General features: G+C 38.2%; 1 protein-coding gene across 1 annotated transcript in view; it reads left to right on the top strand.

Moving 5' to 3' along the window:
• Positions 1 to 8811: 8811 nt before the first annotated feature.
• LOC102297441 (dual specificity protein kinase CLK4-like) overlaps positions 8812 to 16084 on the top strand; it is a 9808-nt gene continuing 2535 nt past the window's right edge. Inside the window, exons 1-10 of the mRNA XM_014330675.2 lie at positions 8812 to 9283; positions 12964 to 13057; positions 13184 to 13278; positions 13864 to 13987; positions 14463 to 14529; positions 14677 to 14790; positions 14980 to 15146; positions 15498 to 15592; positions 15726 to 15855; positions 15934 to 16016. Of these exons, the coding sequence (XP_014186161.1) occupies positions 13021 to 13057; positions 13184 to 13278; positions 13864 to 13987; positions 14463 to 14529; positions 14677 to 14790; positions 14980 to 15146; positions 15498 to 15592; positions 15726 to 15855; positions 15934 to 16016 (912 nt within the window). The 5' untranslated portion in view covers positions 8812 to 9283; positions 12964 to 13020. The remainder of the gene's footprint in view (positions 9284 to 12963; positions 13058 to 13183; positions 13279 to 13863; positions 13988 to 14462; positions 14530 to 14676; positions 14791 to 14979; positions 15147 to 15497; positions 15593 to 15725; positions 15856 to 15933; positions 16017 to 16084) is intronic.

The raw sequence follows: 16084 nt of genomic DNA, 5'->3' as shown, positions 1-16084 counted from the left end.
TGAGAGAGAGAGAGACAGAGAAATGGAGAGAGAGAGATGATCTGGCTCAAATTCTGCTGCTGCTGAAGTATGGCCTGCTGCAGAGAGCGTGCACATACACACACACACACACACACACACACACACACACACACTGGTACCATGATTCAAGCAGACATTAAAGTAAGAGAGGCTGTCCGGTCCAGTCAACTTTTGAACTCCATTAAAGTATGAGGAGCCTCTCTCGCAATACAGTCCAATTCAATAAGCTTCATTGGCCTGATGTAGGATATAATGTACAGTGTACTCCTGGAGCCTTTTTCAATACAAGGAATCAAATAAACAGTTGTCTGCCTACAGGTTAATACATCAAAAGAATGTGGACATGTGAACTTTACAGTCAAGCTTGACCCCACGAGAACAAAAACAAAAAAGGAGTGGTCAATTTTGAAGGGGGCTGAACAGCCACAGGTATAAAGGGGCCCTCTTGTGGTCATATGAATGACCGAATGTAAACCATCCAACATTTGGACAGATCTAATGTTACACAGAATCTGTATGAGAGTGTCTCAGCTGTAGGGCCAGGGGCTCCTGTAGTTGAAATGATGCTGTAGTGATGTGTAGGTGGACCAGTTTATTTTATTTTATTATTTTATTCATAATTTTCAGGCAAACTTTGACCTGTTTTAACATTTGACAGCACTAAAAATACCTTAAGTGTCATTCTTTTATCCTGAAATTTGATGATTTTTCCTAAAAGTATCCAAAATGTGAATAAAATCTTTACTTTCCCCTGGGGCTGTTCCAGGCCTAAGTTCAGATGGATTTTAGATCCACTAATGTGCTGCCATTTCAGTGAGTGTGGGAAACAGATGTGCAAGTCCCACACATGCAAGGTTTCCTAACACCGCATTAAATGTACAGACTAGTTTGCAAAAAGCAAACTAATATTGATAATTCTAGATTGTACTTACGAGGACTGTCTTTATAATACAGCAGTGAAGACAGTGTCTAATGATTGTGGTGGTTATATAATAAAACAGAACAGTTCCAGAAAGTTCTTCCCTTTTCGCTTTTAAAAAACTACTTTAAAGTCATTATGGCAGTTAGTTTTTCATGTTTTAGGTAAAATGATGTGTGAAAATACACATTTATCACTGAAAATAAGAGTTGTAAATCCTAAAAAACACGCTCTCGATGCTCTTGGAAACATTAATTAGACTTTAACAATTGCTTACTGATGTCAGACGAGCTATTTTTACATTCTAAATCAATCTATGATTCAAAATTACTTATTATGATTGGCCTGGGTCACAACTCACCTGAACTAGATTCATGAACAAATATGAACAGTATACAAAGGTTAATGGCATTATAAAATTGATCTGTAAATGGTTCTAGATGCAGTCTAGTAAGATTTATGTCCCCAACCTAAAAGCAACCATAATGTTAACATGTTCAGATGCTGCCAGATAACGCAGTCGAGCACTACCTGTTTGAAAGCCAAACAATCTCCAACAGCCATCGCACCTAAAGCTTTTTAGCCCTGTTGAATCACTTCCTCACTTTTTCTGAGACAACAAGCAGCCTTAAGTAAGAAAAATAAAAAACACAATAACAAACACAAAATTCCCAGTTTGCGACACACAGTTGTATCCGTGTCTGTCTGTTCGTGCCGTACTGTAACTCTGCTGGTTTGTGTGACTGATTGACTATATTCTAATCACAGCTGAGAGCTTTCACATCTGTCTGTCAATACATCTGGCAGTGAAAAGGACACTCTTCATTAGAAAGTGGTGTGTGTGTGTGTGTGTGTGTGTGTGTGTGTGTGTTGTTGTGAGAGAGAGAGAGTGGTGTCTGTGCTCTGCACTAAATTAAATGTGTCACGTCCTCACTATGACTGCATGTCTGTAATGAATCACATGCGTGGAAATATTGCTAACCAGGAGCTCGTTGTCTTCTTTTTCTGGAAAAAAAAAAAAAGAATTGATCTCTTTAGTCCAGCAACCTCTAATCACACACACATATCAATCACATAAACTGTCCAGTGGGTTGATACTATAAAGAACAATACAATATAGCACACAGACTATTTATATACTGGTTCTGTTGTTAAATTGTAAATGAAAACTGTTCATGTTATTCAGGAAATATGTTAAATTATCTACTGAGGACTTTATGTTTTAAAGAATTGAATTGACATTTCAGAACTTGTTGTTCTGTAAAGGATATTCCTAAAAAAAACTTCAATAAAGTTTAAAGCCTGATTATTGGGTAAAAAGAGAAGAATATACAATGAAAAAGTCCAAATTTTAAGATAAAATAGGATTTTGGAACTCAAACTAAGTTCTAAATATAAAAGAAATGTCAGATTCAGGTGACTAAAATATTCAGGTTAAAAATATCTGCACACCTGAATGAACGACAAGTCTTTAGGATGAAGGAAAAAACAAAAACTGATAAATTATACACTGTAATAAAGAGTTCAGTAGAAAAACAGAAAATGTCCTGGTAATTTTCATTTTGTTTTTTTGCGGCAGTTGACAGACTTTTCCATAAATGATAAAACGGAAACTTCTGTAGATTTACAGTATACTCTCTGTACTATTTATGGACATTTCCTTCAGCTAAAAAAACCTAAAATTTCTGTATCAGTAACTGATATTTTCCTTTAATAGAAAAATTGAAAGTTCTGTTTACATACCATTCTCAGGCACTTCTTTTCACTGTAACTCATTAAATGTACTTCTTTATATCCTATATTTCTATACAATTACAACCTAATACACCACTTGCGCAAAATTTTGTAAATTAAAACCTTTTACATTAATCTGTGCTTAGTACACAATAACATTGGTACAATTAATGTTAACTATTCTTCATTCTCCTCAACTCAAAAACTATACTAAAATATAATGACAGCACCCAACTTGTCATTAAATGGCTCACAAACTTTTTATTTCCTTAAAATCAGTTTGCCCAAATGTAAACGTGTTTATATACATTCATTCAAGTGGCTCCAAAGTGTTTTATTCAAACAGAACACCTGACAAACAAAAAATGTAATATTTAACGATATGTTTACATTTAATAATATCCAGAGTACCTTTAAGTTAGAATCACTGCCTTGTGATTATTTTGCCTCAGCCAAACAGTTATGGTGTGGTTTTCATCCATGTCTGTCCACTCATGATACAGTATACACATGTAGTCAGTTATAGCCACTCACTTTTGATTACTGAATAGCATTTACTTCATCAACGAAGTGAATTTTGTGAACATTTGTCCTGGATCAACTCTGTGGGGTCTTTACCTTACAATATAACAAACTTTGAGTCAAGATTTGTTGACGCCACACCAGAGTCTATTTAAAGAAGTTTAAAGTTTACAGTGGAACACCTATATCAATGATTGGATTTTCAAACACTATCTTTAACAAAGAGAGAGTAAATTATCAGGAAACAAATACAGATTAAAACACAATGGGAAATAAAACATCTAACAGTAATCCTGAAAATGTCAGGAGTGAAGTCACAGCAAATGATATGAGGCTATTCCTAGACGAATTGCTAACAGTGTTAGACAGGAGCAGTGGCAGCAGTTTCTATCAGGTCACGCAGATTAAGCCACCACAGAAAAGATTTGTAATTTTGTTGAGAACATCATCGACGTGCTCGCAGTCGGCAGGTGTAGAACTGACGTTTTGCCAGGACATCCCCTTCGCTAACAGAAAAACAGTGGTCCCAAAAGAGACAGAGACAGCTCCCGAACTTGACTCTAGGTGCAAGAAAAAATGCAAAAAACTATATGCATGCTTGTGCATGTTCTGCATGTAGACTGCGAACACAGAGGAAAGACAGTGAGGGGCAAAGTACAATAATAAGCGCTTGTCCGGATGAAGACAAACTGTAAACAGCGGCTAAGTGAAAAAAGATCATCTGTGTCCACAAATCCTCAGCAGTGACAACACTTAAACAGCATAGTTCAAAATTCTCAGTGCACACCTTTTTTTGTTTTTTGTTTGTTTTCAAATTGTCTTAGCTGTTTAACTTTAAGTAGAGGAAAAAGTACATATTTGCACAACCACTAAATGTTAGAGAAGCCTCTGAAAACGAGGTCACAGTTACTTCCCAAGCAAAAACCTCTGCTTATGTGCACAGACCCTAAACTGCAACAAATAAGACCATAATAAGACAAGTGATTACAAAGTGACACCAGAGGGTAGAGGAAGAGCAAGCACAAAGTGACACGTTGTGTGTGCACACTTTCTCTTGGTACGACTTCATATGCCAGTGTGAGAAAGTCCTGAATGCAGCCTGCATCTTAGTCCATCAAGTTCCATCTGAGCTTTAAATAAAATACACAAATAAGCTTTTCCTTAGATTTTCTGAGTTGTTCAGTTCATACAGGAACTTATTCAGAGGAAAAAAAGAGAAACAAAAAGACATTTTAAAAAGTTGTTTTTTGTTGCTGTTGTTTATGTTTAAGCTAAAAAATGAATAAAAATACAAAGCATTATAATACACGTAGAGTTGCATACAAATAACATGCTGTTGCAACATAAGCAGTTTATAAATAAATTAAGATACATACCTTGAAAAACTAAACAACCACAACATTAAACTCACCTTGTATTTGTAGAGAAGGTGATCAGGCTTTTTCTTCATTTCCTGAGACCAGCTCGATCATCACCAGATTTTCTTGGCCATTTCTCTGACCTGGAAAACCAAAGTGTGTGTTCACAGACTAAATAAGGAACATTTTTCCACTGCAGGTTTTAGAGTGGTTCAATTAGTGATAGGTGTTGATCCACTTCTCAAATAATCTCTAAGGACTTGAATTTTTAAGAAAGACACATATATCTCTGCATATATTAGCCTAAAAGCTTGATACAGACATTACAGTTTATAATATGACAGCGTCCCCCACAAGGCATATAACACCCCTGCACACCAGCACTGTGCTTATATTATACTTCAATCAAGATATAGTTATTATTTATTTAGTTAGTTATAATTATTATTATTTAATCATATTAGCACAATCACATTAGCACAAGTACAAAAATATTCAACATACTTGAAATGCTGCTCAGCGTTACATAAATTACATTTTCAACAAATCTTGGAGTAAAGATACAGTTACAAGGAAAATGTGTCTATTTGCAAATATTAATTAAACATTTCTATGTGCTACAGACTGGACATAATGATAAATGTGCTGAGGTGAAAATAAACTTTCAATAATATTACCACTCTAGTCTGTTAATCGCCAAATTAATCTATGCTGGTCAGCTAGCTAAAAGTCTTTACTTTAGCACTTTAGTCTTTACTTTACTTTATTCTTTACTTTCAATGGAGCAGCAGCTGCTCTACTCTGAGCCCCTCCCGGATGGCCGAACTTCTCACCCTATCTCTAAGGGAGAGGCCAGCCACCCTTCGGAGGAAGCTCATTTTGCCGCTTGTATCCGCGATCTCGTTCTTTCGGTCACTACCCACAGCTCGTGGCCATAGGTGAGGGTAGGGACGTAGATCGACCGGTAAATTGAGAGCTTCGCTTTTACACTCAGCTCCCTCTTCACCACGACGGACCGGTGCAGCGTCCGCATTACTGCAGCTGCAGCCCAATCCGTCTGTCGATCTCCGGCTCCCTTCTCCCATCACTCGCGAACAAGACCCCGAGATACTTGAACTCCTCCACTTGGGGCAGGAACTCATCCCCGACCCGGAGTGGGCACTCCACCCTTTTCCGGCTGAGAACCATGGCCTCAGATTTGGAGGTGCTGATCCTCATTCCCGCTGCTTCACACTCGGCTGCGAACCGTTCCAGTGCGAGCTGGAGGCCCTCACCCGATGAAGCCAACAGAACCACATCATCGCAAAAGCAGAGATGAGATTCTGAGGCCACCAAGTGAAAGCCCTCCGCCACTTGGCTGCGCCTAGAAATCCTGTCCATAAAAATTATGAACAGAATCGGTGACAAAGGGCAGCCCTGGCGGAGCCCATCACCCACCGGGAACGAGTCACGACTTATTGCCGGTGTCGTGGCCAAACTAGGTATCCCCGACAGAATTTGTTTCCCCTGCGTCGGGAGCACACGCTGGACTGTCCAAATCATGGACAAACAGTATCCCACATTGTTGATTTTTAGTTTACAAACACTTCTTATAATGACTAACTACTCCTGACATTTTTGAGATGTTAGGTCTTTATACAACAAAGTTATAGTGGGATACAAATAATATCAGGCTGATCCTGCCACAATTTTTTCCCCCTGTGTAAATCACGGACAAACAGTATCCCACACTGCTGATTTTTCGTTCACAAACACTTCTTATTATGACGCATTACTCCTGAAACTTTGGAGGATTTAGCTCTTTATATAGTAAAGTTACAGGAGAATAAAAATAGTTATCAGCCAAAATGTTTATGGTTTATTAAAATAATCCCATCTGATACCCCCTGAGGAATAAATATATAATTTTCTGTTGTAACCTTCAAACTAAATGGTAATGTAATGATACAAATTTTTCACTTTTTCACAAAATGAAAACATCAGTACTTCCTGCGTGCTCCCAGCACAGGGGAAACAAATTCTGTCGGGAAAACCTACTTTGGCACGACAAAAGTCTCCGTTTCCCCTTCTGTCTGTCTGTGGGCGTGGCTCCTTCAGCTCGTTTTAGGCTCTGAACTGCACACCTGTCCCCATTCGAGTACTCATCAGCTGCAGTGTATATATACAGCAATCCTGTCATTCACTGATTACTCTGTCACACAATGCAGTTAAAAGTCAAGGCCAATAGTTTTAGCATTTGTTCTCAAGTTCAGTTTACTCGAGCTACTAACGCAGCTTTCCAGTGCCTCAGATTTTCCATGTGTGCCAAGTAAAACCTCTTATTCCATGTCAAGAAGCCTTCCTTTCCTCTCTCCATCTGTTCCTCGAATGACTTCTGACGCTCACTTTTTCCATGAGATCATTTTCAAGAAGCTCTTTAGGTGAGCCTCCGGTCATGTTCTTGTCTCAGAATTTGAAGAATGCCAGTTGTTAAAGGTGCGGATATCTTTACTTTGAATGTTTTGAAAAGAAATCTAAGTAGTGGTGGGCGTGAAACAGTATCAAAGTGATGCAACAGTGCGCTTTCATGTCCTCTTACCCAATTAAATACGTTTTTTTATCAGGTTTCATTAAATCTTATCTTAAACTGTGAATCAAATAAACAAGACTGATTTAAATATATTTTGGACTACAATATTTATGTATACATTGTGTTAAATGTAAATAAAGCTGCTTTTAAGTGAAACTGGATGTGTACGAGTAGCAGCTGCAGCTTTTTTTGACGTTTTTAAAGGAATTTCAACATTTCTATCACAGGAGGTAATAAAATGGAGCTCATCTGGACAAATCCAGCATTGACATCATTGCACAAACCCTGAACATTTGCAGCTAATTGAAAAGACCGCATTTAGACCATATTTAGAGGCGTATTTGTCCATCCATCCATTCGCTTATCCTTTTTCAGGGGGGGCGCTGGAGCCTATCCCAGCTGTCATAGGGCGAAAGGCGGGGTACTCCCTGGACAGGTCGCCAGTCTGTCGCAGGGCTAACACATAGGGACAGACAACCATTCACACTCACATTCACACCTAGTGACAATTTAGATTAATCAATTAACCTATCCCCACAAGCTGCATGTCTTTGGACGGTGGGAGGAAGCCGGAGTACCCGGAGAGAACCCACGCAAACACGGGGAGAACATGCAAACTCCACACAGAAAGACCCCGGCTTGATGGAGGAATTGAACTCAGGACCTTCTTGCTGTGGGGCAACAGTGCTAACCACCGTGCCACCGTGCTGCCCCAGGAGTATTTGTGTCGTTCTAAAATTTAGTTGTAAAACTTAAGATATTTTAACAGCCAAACATAAATTTTAACTACTAATGTTTAAGCATCAGTTGGTTTTTCCTTCATTTGATTATGTACGCTGTTAATTTCTTTTTGACCCAGGATGATCAACACTACAGGATTTATTTAAATTAGCGCATTTATGAACAGTCATCTGTGAAGCAGTGAAAAAAGGTGATCCTTCTATGATCCCTCTGAATCAACTATGGGCCTAGAAATGAACTCTGAGCAACACCATATGCAAGAACTGTGACGGGGTTTGGGTTTTTAAAAGGTTGAGAGGTTTAAATCAGACCAGAGATTCTAAGATTCAGAGATGACTGAATATCACACTCACACTTTAGTGCAGAGCTATGTAGGCTGTAAACTAAATTCAATCTGATACAGCAGAACAAACCTGCTAGCAACTAATTTAGCAGTGATATTGACAATATAATAACATTAGTTCTAGACTTTCTGGGAACTCTAAGTAGGTCTTTGTATTAAACCAGTGGTATTATTCCACATTTTGATTTTGGATGCATGTCATCCCCTTTAGTCCTTCATCTATGATAATTTGTCAAATGAACCAAAAACAAACTCTTTACTCATAAAGCATCCCAAGAAGAATGAATAACCAGTTGTCATGTTTCTGGGTTTGTCAGCACATACCAACAAAAGTTAAGTGTTCAAGAGAAAACTTTAACCTCACGAAGTAGTAGTTATCAAACATAAGTCTGGTTCTATGCTTACATTTCAACATGTTTTGTTGTTATTTGCTGTATTTAGACTTTATTATTATTATTTGTTATGTTATATTAGCTTTGCAACATTTAATTTAAAGATCGGAAAATAAAAGATACTGCTCTAAAACAGTATCAGTGAGTAATAGCTTACGTTTTGTGGATCCAAGCCTTAATGTGGCACTGTGCTTACATGGAACCACAGTTATGTATGATTTGCTGGTGGATTGTGTGCCCCATGTCATTCATAGAGTACATCACCTAATGTCCTGCATCATCCTGTATCCACAGTTTCAGACACAGTACACTATGTTTTCTCCTGAAGGATGAAAGAGGAGCCTTTACGGGGTGAGGCCAAGGGTCGAGGCAGGAGCAGCCCCCGTGTCCTTTTTCATTACAGCTGGCAGAGGATTTTACTGCCTTGAAGTACACCGGAATGTCCATGGCTTGGTTTCCTGAAGGACATAATATTTTATTGCACCACGGACGCCATTTTTCCCATTCCTTCTTTGGCAGCTATGCCATGTGGCAACAAGTGGTTGTGTTGCTTTGGTGGGGCGTGGAATAGTGGCCCAAGGAAGCTAAAGAAGAGGACGATAAGTTGCTTGAACAGACCTGCAAGAGCCCAAAAAGCAGATAGAAGAGAAGCAGAAGACTCCACAGCTTCAATTCCAAATACAGGTAAGCAGATAGATCACTATCACTAAACACTGCAAAATCTGTTGTAACCAGTTAACTGTTTTGCAAATTGTTACAAATGTTGCTTTTTAAAGTAGTTTATTATTGACTTCAAACAATAATGTATGGTTCTTATTATATGATATATATTATTATATTTTATTTCGATTTGATTTTTTTTTCTTAAATTGTTACTTTTATAGCTAAATGAGTTTGTATAGTCGAGGAATTTTTCTTATTGCTTCAGTGACAAACATCCAATGGGGGCGTGGGGTGAAAAAAAAAGCAAAAAAAATTTAAAATAACAACTTTTAAAATATAAAAATAATCTAGAAAAGATTTTCTGTTTATAAACTGATGGAGATATGCAGTAGGCTGCAATGCAAGTAAAAAATATGAACCGTGTACCAAATGTTTAAAATGAAAATTTTAAGAACTATGTCCACTACTGTGAAAAGGATAAATGCACAGAAAAAAAACATCAATATAACTTACAGAGTTGGATGCAGTGGTTTTATTTTTAACTTGGAATAAGTGAAGCAGTACATTGGTACTTAGCACCCAGGTAAGATGTGGTTCTTCACAGTTACACTGGAATTTGAACTTGTTTACATGTAGTTATTCCTGAACTCTGCTGAAGTAACTCGGCATGAGTTGCAGTTAATAATAATCCTTTTGTATCTTATACTGGGCATTGGAATGGTTTATCCTTTTACCCCCTTTAAGATAAGCCAGCTTCATTCTGATTGGATGCTCTTTGTAAACAACAGATTTGAAGGGGGGTGGGTTTCCTGTGCTTACAGAGCCAATAATGATAATAATAATAATGATAATGATAATAATAATCAGTCTGGAAGGAGCATTTAGAGCCAATGTAAGTCTGAGCTTTTTTCATTATTTGAAGCTTAGTTTACGTTTAATATAAACATCCAGCATTTTAGCAATACTCTATATGACGCACAATAATAAGCTAACCAGCCAACCAGAATTTTTATTTATTTTTTTCATAGCCATGGTGTTGTGACATTTCACTTTGCTGCTTTATTTAACCTGTGGTGTGAAAAGACAGAATCTCACTCTGTCCTGCAGTATTCTTAGTGTGTCGCATGCATGGACTGTACACAGCAGCAGTGTGTTAGCAGACACAGTGCTGATTGTTGGAACTCTGTGGTCTGGACAGCTTTCAGAGCACAGTTAGAGCTGTTGTTAGATTTCATCTAAGTGTATTTTCAGCTGTATCAGATGACCTGTTAAGCTACAACTGAACTGAACTAAATAATCCCCTCCAATTAAAGCAGTCACTCACCTATCTCAACCATCCAGATTGAAATTTATCCTATTACGTAATATAGAAAAACGGTACAAAGGAATAGAACTTAAAGGAACACAGTAAAAGTCAACTTTAGCAACTTTGGCTGTTTCAGCAGTTGTCCAGAGAGCATTTTATGGTAATTTTCAAATGACAAAGACTCTTGAGGTTATGAAATTGTTATTAGAAGTAAAGAAGAAAGCAGGCTGATGTCACAAAGCAGCCCTCTGCAGAGATCTTAAATCTTCAGACTGCTGACTGCCTCCTGATTTATATCCAGTCAACAGCTGTTTCTTTTAATCATTCCTGAAGGAAGTAGCTTCCCTTTTACTTACAGTAACAAGGTACCATAACTCTGACCTGATTTTAATCCAAACAGCATTTCCTTTCCCCAGTTTGTATTTGCACAAGAACACTTCAAGATAATAACTCAAAAACAAAAAAGCTTTTAAAAAAATATTTTGCCATTGTGTTTTGTTAGGAAGTTATTGTGTTTCAAGAAGTGTTATTTGCACCTCATAACCCAACGGTGTTGTCAGTCTGAGGCCTCCATGGTTGACCTCCTAACATCAGTCAGGTGTTAACCATATTCGGTCAGGGTTAAGTTATTGTCCAAAATTTTTAACATCAAAATGTGCGCAATATAATTTGAAATCCTTTCCTAGCTTGTAAAAATGTGGCATATGGCTAAAACAAGACCCACACTGTCAGCACATCCGATCAGGAACACCTTGTACTTTGTTCTAGATTTAAAATTTAGGCAGTGAATTTTGTTTGGAGCAGTAAGAGAAGATCTTCTAAGAAGAAGATTTTGTTTTTCACGTCCAAAAATAGAGTTAAATTAGTTTTGTTAGAGAAAATAAGCAATTGGGTAATAATAAAATCACTGCCTAGCCAAAAATAATCAATCCCTATACAGATGACTACAGGCACAAATGACTGGTATTGCCTTTATGTAAACCAGCATGTTTTAAATAGATCATGTCTTGGTGGCTGCACTTTTACTGGGCCCTATCCTTCAGCTGTATTGGTTTCTTATTCTGCCTATCAGTAATTAGGAGTGGCGTACTCTGTGCTCCTGGCAGTGGCTGGTGAGTGAGTGTTGGATATTCTTAAGTGAGTGACAACGGTCCTACATGTTGTCAGTGAGAGTGAGCCATCCTCACTGCTGATTTACAGTCGATCAGAGACAGCCGACCCAGACGGGCACAGAGAGACAGATCTATGTCTCAGGAGGGAGGAAGAGAACCCTGCAAAGGAACAGCTAAAAGCCCCTCAAGAGCAAAACTCCTCAACGTCTCATATGCGAAACCAAAATGCAGTTATTTCATGACGCAGTTCAAAAACACACTGCAGTAGTTTTGACTATTAGAAGTTTCACTTATTTTGAGTGACCGAATAAGCTTGGGGCTTCTACTACTCTTAGTTGACTAAGAAACTGCATATTTTGACAAGCATGAAGGATTTGTCTTTCAGTTTATATGTTTAAACAGCTGGTCACAATCTCCCATGGACCATTATGCTACACATCCCTAACTTCACCTTCTGCACAGAACATCATAATATAGGCTTTTCTAAAAGGTCAGTGATAAAGAACCGAAACCCTTGAGACTGTGTGCTATACCTCATGTTCTTAAAGTTAAGAATATGAGGTATAGCACGGACAGCAACTATATTATTCCAAAAAACAGAGAAGAGTTTCTCCACTTCACTCTTAAGAGTGAAATTTCTCATTCAGGTGCAGCAACATTAAATTATAATGCTCCTGACTATTTTTAGAAGCACTTTATGTTTACCAGCACAGAAAAGCATGTTGTCTGTGTTATATTCTACTCATGGAAAGCATTTTTAATGTTGTTCGCTACTTTGGTGATATAAATGTTAATCTATATTCACGAACAAAGTAGTCTATTCAAAGTACCAGAGATTTTTGGTTTTTTAATAAAAGCTACATCACTCAAGTTTCCACTGCTGCCGTTAGCCATTTTACATAAATAAAAACAGTTCATAAAATCATGAATATAGATATGCATAAATAACATATATATTACATGAGTGCAAGATTACATTCCCACTGCCTCGTGGGAATTTGTACTGGCCTCATGTAAGAGTAAAAGATCCTAAGCTTAAAATGCTGATAATGTGCCAGTAAAGAATTTATATATTTGTATCGATAATGTTTGTACCGGTTTGTTTGGCACCTGTCATTCCTAAATTCTAGTACGATAATGCTGCCTCACACGTGTTTGTAAAGTTTAATGCTAAAGTGTGCGATTCACTCCTTAGTCTGTGAAGCTAAATGTGAAATGTCCTTTTTGCTTTTTAAAGCTTTCACAAAGCCTTTTTTAAAAATAAGTTCTCCTTACATTTGCAGACACTACCAGAGTGTGGAGAAGAGGCCTGAGTCAGGTAGAGTGTTGATAACACTGCAATGGGCAGAAAGGATGACAACTCCGAGTACTGGAGAGGTAACGTTATTTCCTCTTAGGTTTTGGCCTTTAATAATATCTGTTACTGTGATCCTCATACAGGTTAATTATTGTCTGTGTTTCCTGGAACTGTTTTGAAGTCTTTCTCTCTCTGTCCTTTGGTAGATGGCGATGACTCCAAACCTGATTTACAAACGGATACAAAGACTGGAAGTTTCAACCAGTGCATCCACCGCACCACCTCAGAAACTCATAACTTGGTTGGATAATCTTCTTTCTGCTCAGTCCCCCTAAGTTTGCCTGAGGCTTTTTTTCCTTATTGTTAAGTACATTAACATTAATTAATTAATTACATTATATACAGTGCATTACATTATATTATTTGTTGCTAATTCAGATGAAAAATAACAGGTGTGAATGAGTAACCCATCAAAACTAGAAGCATCATCTAATATGGCAACAGCAGGGTCTTGTGTAATATGATTACCCCAAATAATCCACTGTGATTCAGTCGATGAAATAGGATCTGTATATAAAATATATTTTTGTAGTTGAACTTTCGTCTTATTTTGGATGGGAACACATCCCAGAACATCGGCAATTACATTGCTGTTTGGAAAACTTTAGCTTGCTAGACATTTCTTATATAATCTAATGGCTTCTCAACACTTCTATGATTTTATCTTAATATATAAAAAAGGACAGAACTGAGTCTTTTATGATTTCAAACTATCCCATTATTGGAATTAAATTCTATGAAAAAATGGACATTTTTCAAATTGACACTCTGTTTTTCTCTTTTGCTTCTTATTCATATATCTGACTGAAACGCAACCAACGCTCAGGCTGATGACAATGCTGGCAGCGCCAATGATGATGAAGTGGAGGAGGGTCAGAGGGGAAAGAGCTGTGAGGATGATGAAGAGGGCCACCTGGCCTATCACATCGGCCTCGTGATGAAAGAAAGATGTACTTATCACATTTCCCCCCCTTTCCCCTTATGCTTTTTTTCTTCTAAAAGGGCAACTGACACCAGAATAGCAACTCTAGAAATAGTTTCCTGTTACCGTGATCACCTGACTACTTTCACTGGTACAGAGGAACTGGCTTATTATTTAATTCAGTTCCTCTTTTGTACAATAAATGTACTCTCAGGCACTTAGTCCAGGATGCTAAACCTTTCACTTTTTAATTTGCTGGAATGCATTACTGAAAATTAACCAAATGGTTTGTGATTAAACTTGAACTAAACCTTATGCCATAATTTGGAAGCATCACACAATCGTCTGGCTGTGGAAGAAGAATGAAAGGAAAACGACTAGTTGACTTTTCAAATGTGTTTGTGACAAGTCAGAAGCTGCAGGAAGTGTGTTAGAGTGTTTTAAAAGTGCTCTGCTCTGGACTGCACTGGTGATCCAAATAAATATCTTTCTGTCCTTTCCAGATGAAGTTGTCTCTGCACTTGGAGAAGGAGCATTTGGAAAAGTAGTGAAGTGTATAGACAGAGAGAAGTAAGCATGCATGCTGAAAAATCCTTAGAATTAATGGATATTTCTAGTGCTTCGAGATTAAATGTTTTATTTGTTTTCAACATTCAGAGGTCCATATCAGCTTTAAACCTCATATACACCTCTGTATGTCGTGTGTCTGTTCAACAGAGATGAGCACGTAGCTGTGAAGATAGTGAGGAACATTGAGTGTTTCTGTGAAGTAGCGAGGTCTGAGATCGCTGTGCTGGAGGAAATCAACCGCCTGGATGATGATAACAGATTGTAAGTGTAGCTTACATGAAATCCAGGGGGTTACATTTTTCCTTGACAGCATTCAGTTAAATCTTTTTTCTTCTTGTTTAACTGACGGGCTGCAGGAAAGAATAGCTGTGTTATTGCTGTTTGCATTCATTTCTCATTCTAATCTCCAGCGATTGCGTTATTAAAGTGATTTATCGTGTCTTCTGACAGCGCCTGCGTGAGGATGCTGGACTGGTTCGAGCATGAAGGCCACGTCTGCATCGTGTTCGAGCTGCTCGGCCTCAGTATCTTTGAGTTTCTCCGACAGAATGAGTTCCTGCCGTTCAGCGTGGAGCAGATTAGACGCATGGCCTTCCAGATCTTCAAAGCTGTGTGCTGTGAGTCGGGTGTTTACTTCTGTGAGACTGGGCGTTGTAGGTGACTGTTCACGTTGGCGATCTTGGGACTGAAACATCTCTTAGTTTCTAAAGACTTTTTTATTGTTTGTGGGTTTTTACATCATTTTAGGAGAGAAATCAAAACTAATGTAGTGTAACAAAGCGTAACCCTGTTAGCTTGTCTGCCACTATTTTGATCAACAGTAGCTGACAAACAGGCAAAATTACTGATTCATTTAAAAAAAAGGTTTTTTTTGCCTTCTACAGGGACAGTCGAACACTGTGTTGCTCAGTTTAAAAAATGGTTGATTTCATGCACAATTGTATTGTGTATTTTTGTGTGTTTTGCAGTTCTGCACCGTAACAAACTGACCCACACAGACCTGAAGCCAGAGAACATCCTGTTTGTGCGCTCTGACTATGACCTGGAGTATAATGAGGACTTGGTAAGAGTGCAATATCACGTCATGGTTTTATTTTAAGGTTTGCTATGTGATGAAGGATGTTTACTAGAGAGTGTGTGTGTGTGTGTGTGTGTGTGTGTTCCTGTTTGTGTGTATGCGTCCATTTTTATGTCAGGAGTGTAAGGAGAAGAGGCTGAGGAGTCTTGATGTGAAGGTTGTGGACTTTGGCAATGCCACATTTGACCACGAACCCCATGAATCCCTGGTTTCAACGCGTTACTACCGAGCTCCAGAAGTCATACTTGGTACACAAACAACTGACACATGCACACACACTCCTACATGAACACTCAGAGAATTAAGCTCAGTTATCTACATTTCAGGTCTGGGCTGGAACCAGTCATGTGACGTTTGGAGTCTGGGCTGTGTCATGATGGAGTTTTACCTAGGACGTGCACTCTTCCTGGTACACACACACACACACACACACACACACACACACACACACACACACACACACACACACACACACAC

Source organism: Haplochromis burtoni, unplaced genomic scaffold, assembly GCF_018398535.1.
Source record: "Haplochromis burtoni strain Fernald_Lab_line unplaced genomic scaffold, NCSU_Asbu1 Contig_17, whole genome shotgun sequence".
Taxonomy (NCBI): Eukaryota; Metazoa; Chordata; class Actinopteri; order Cichliformes; family Cichlidae; genus Haplochromis; species Haplochromis burtoni.
This window is presented reverse-complemented; position numbering and strand designations above follow the sequence as displayed.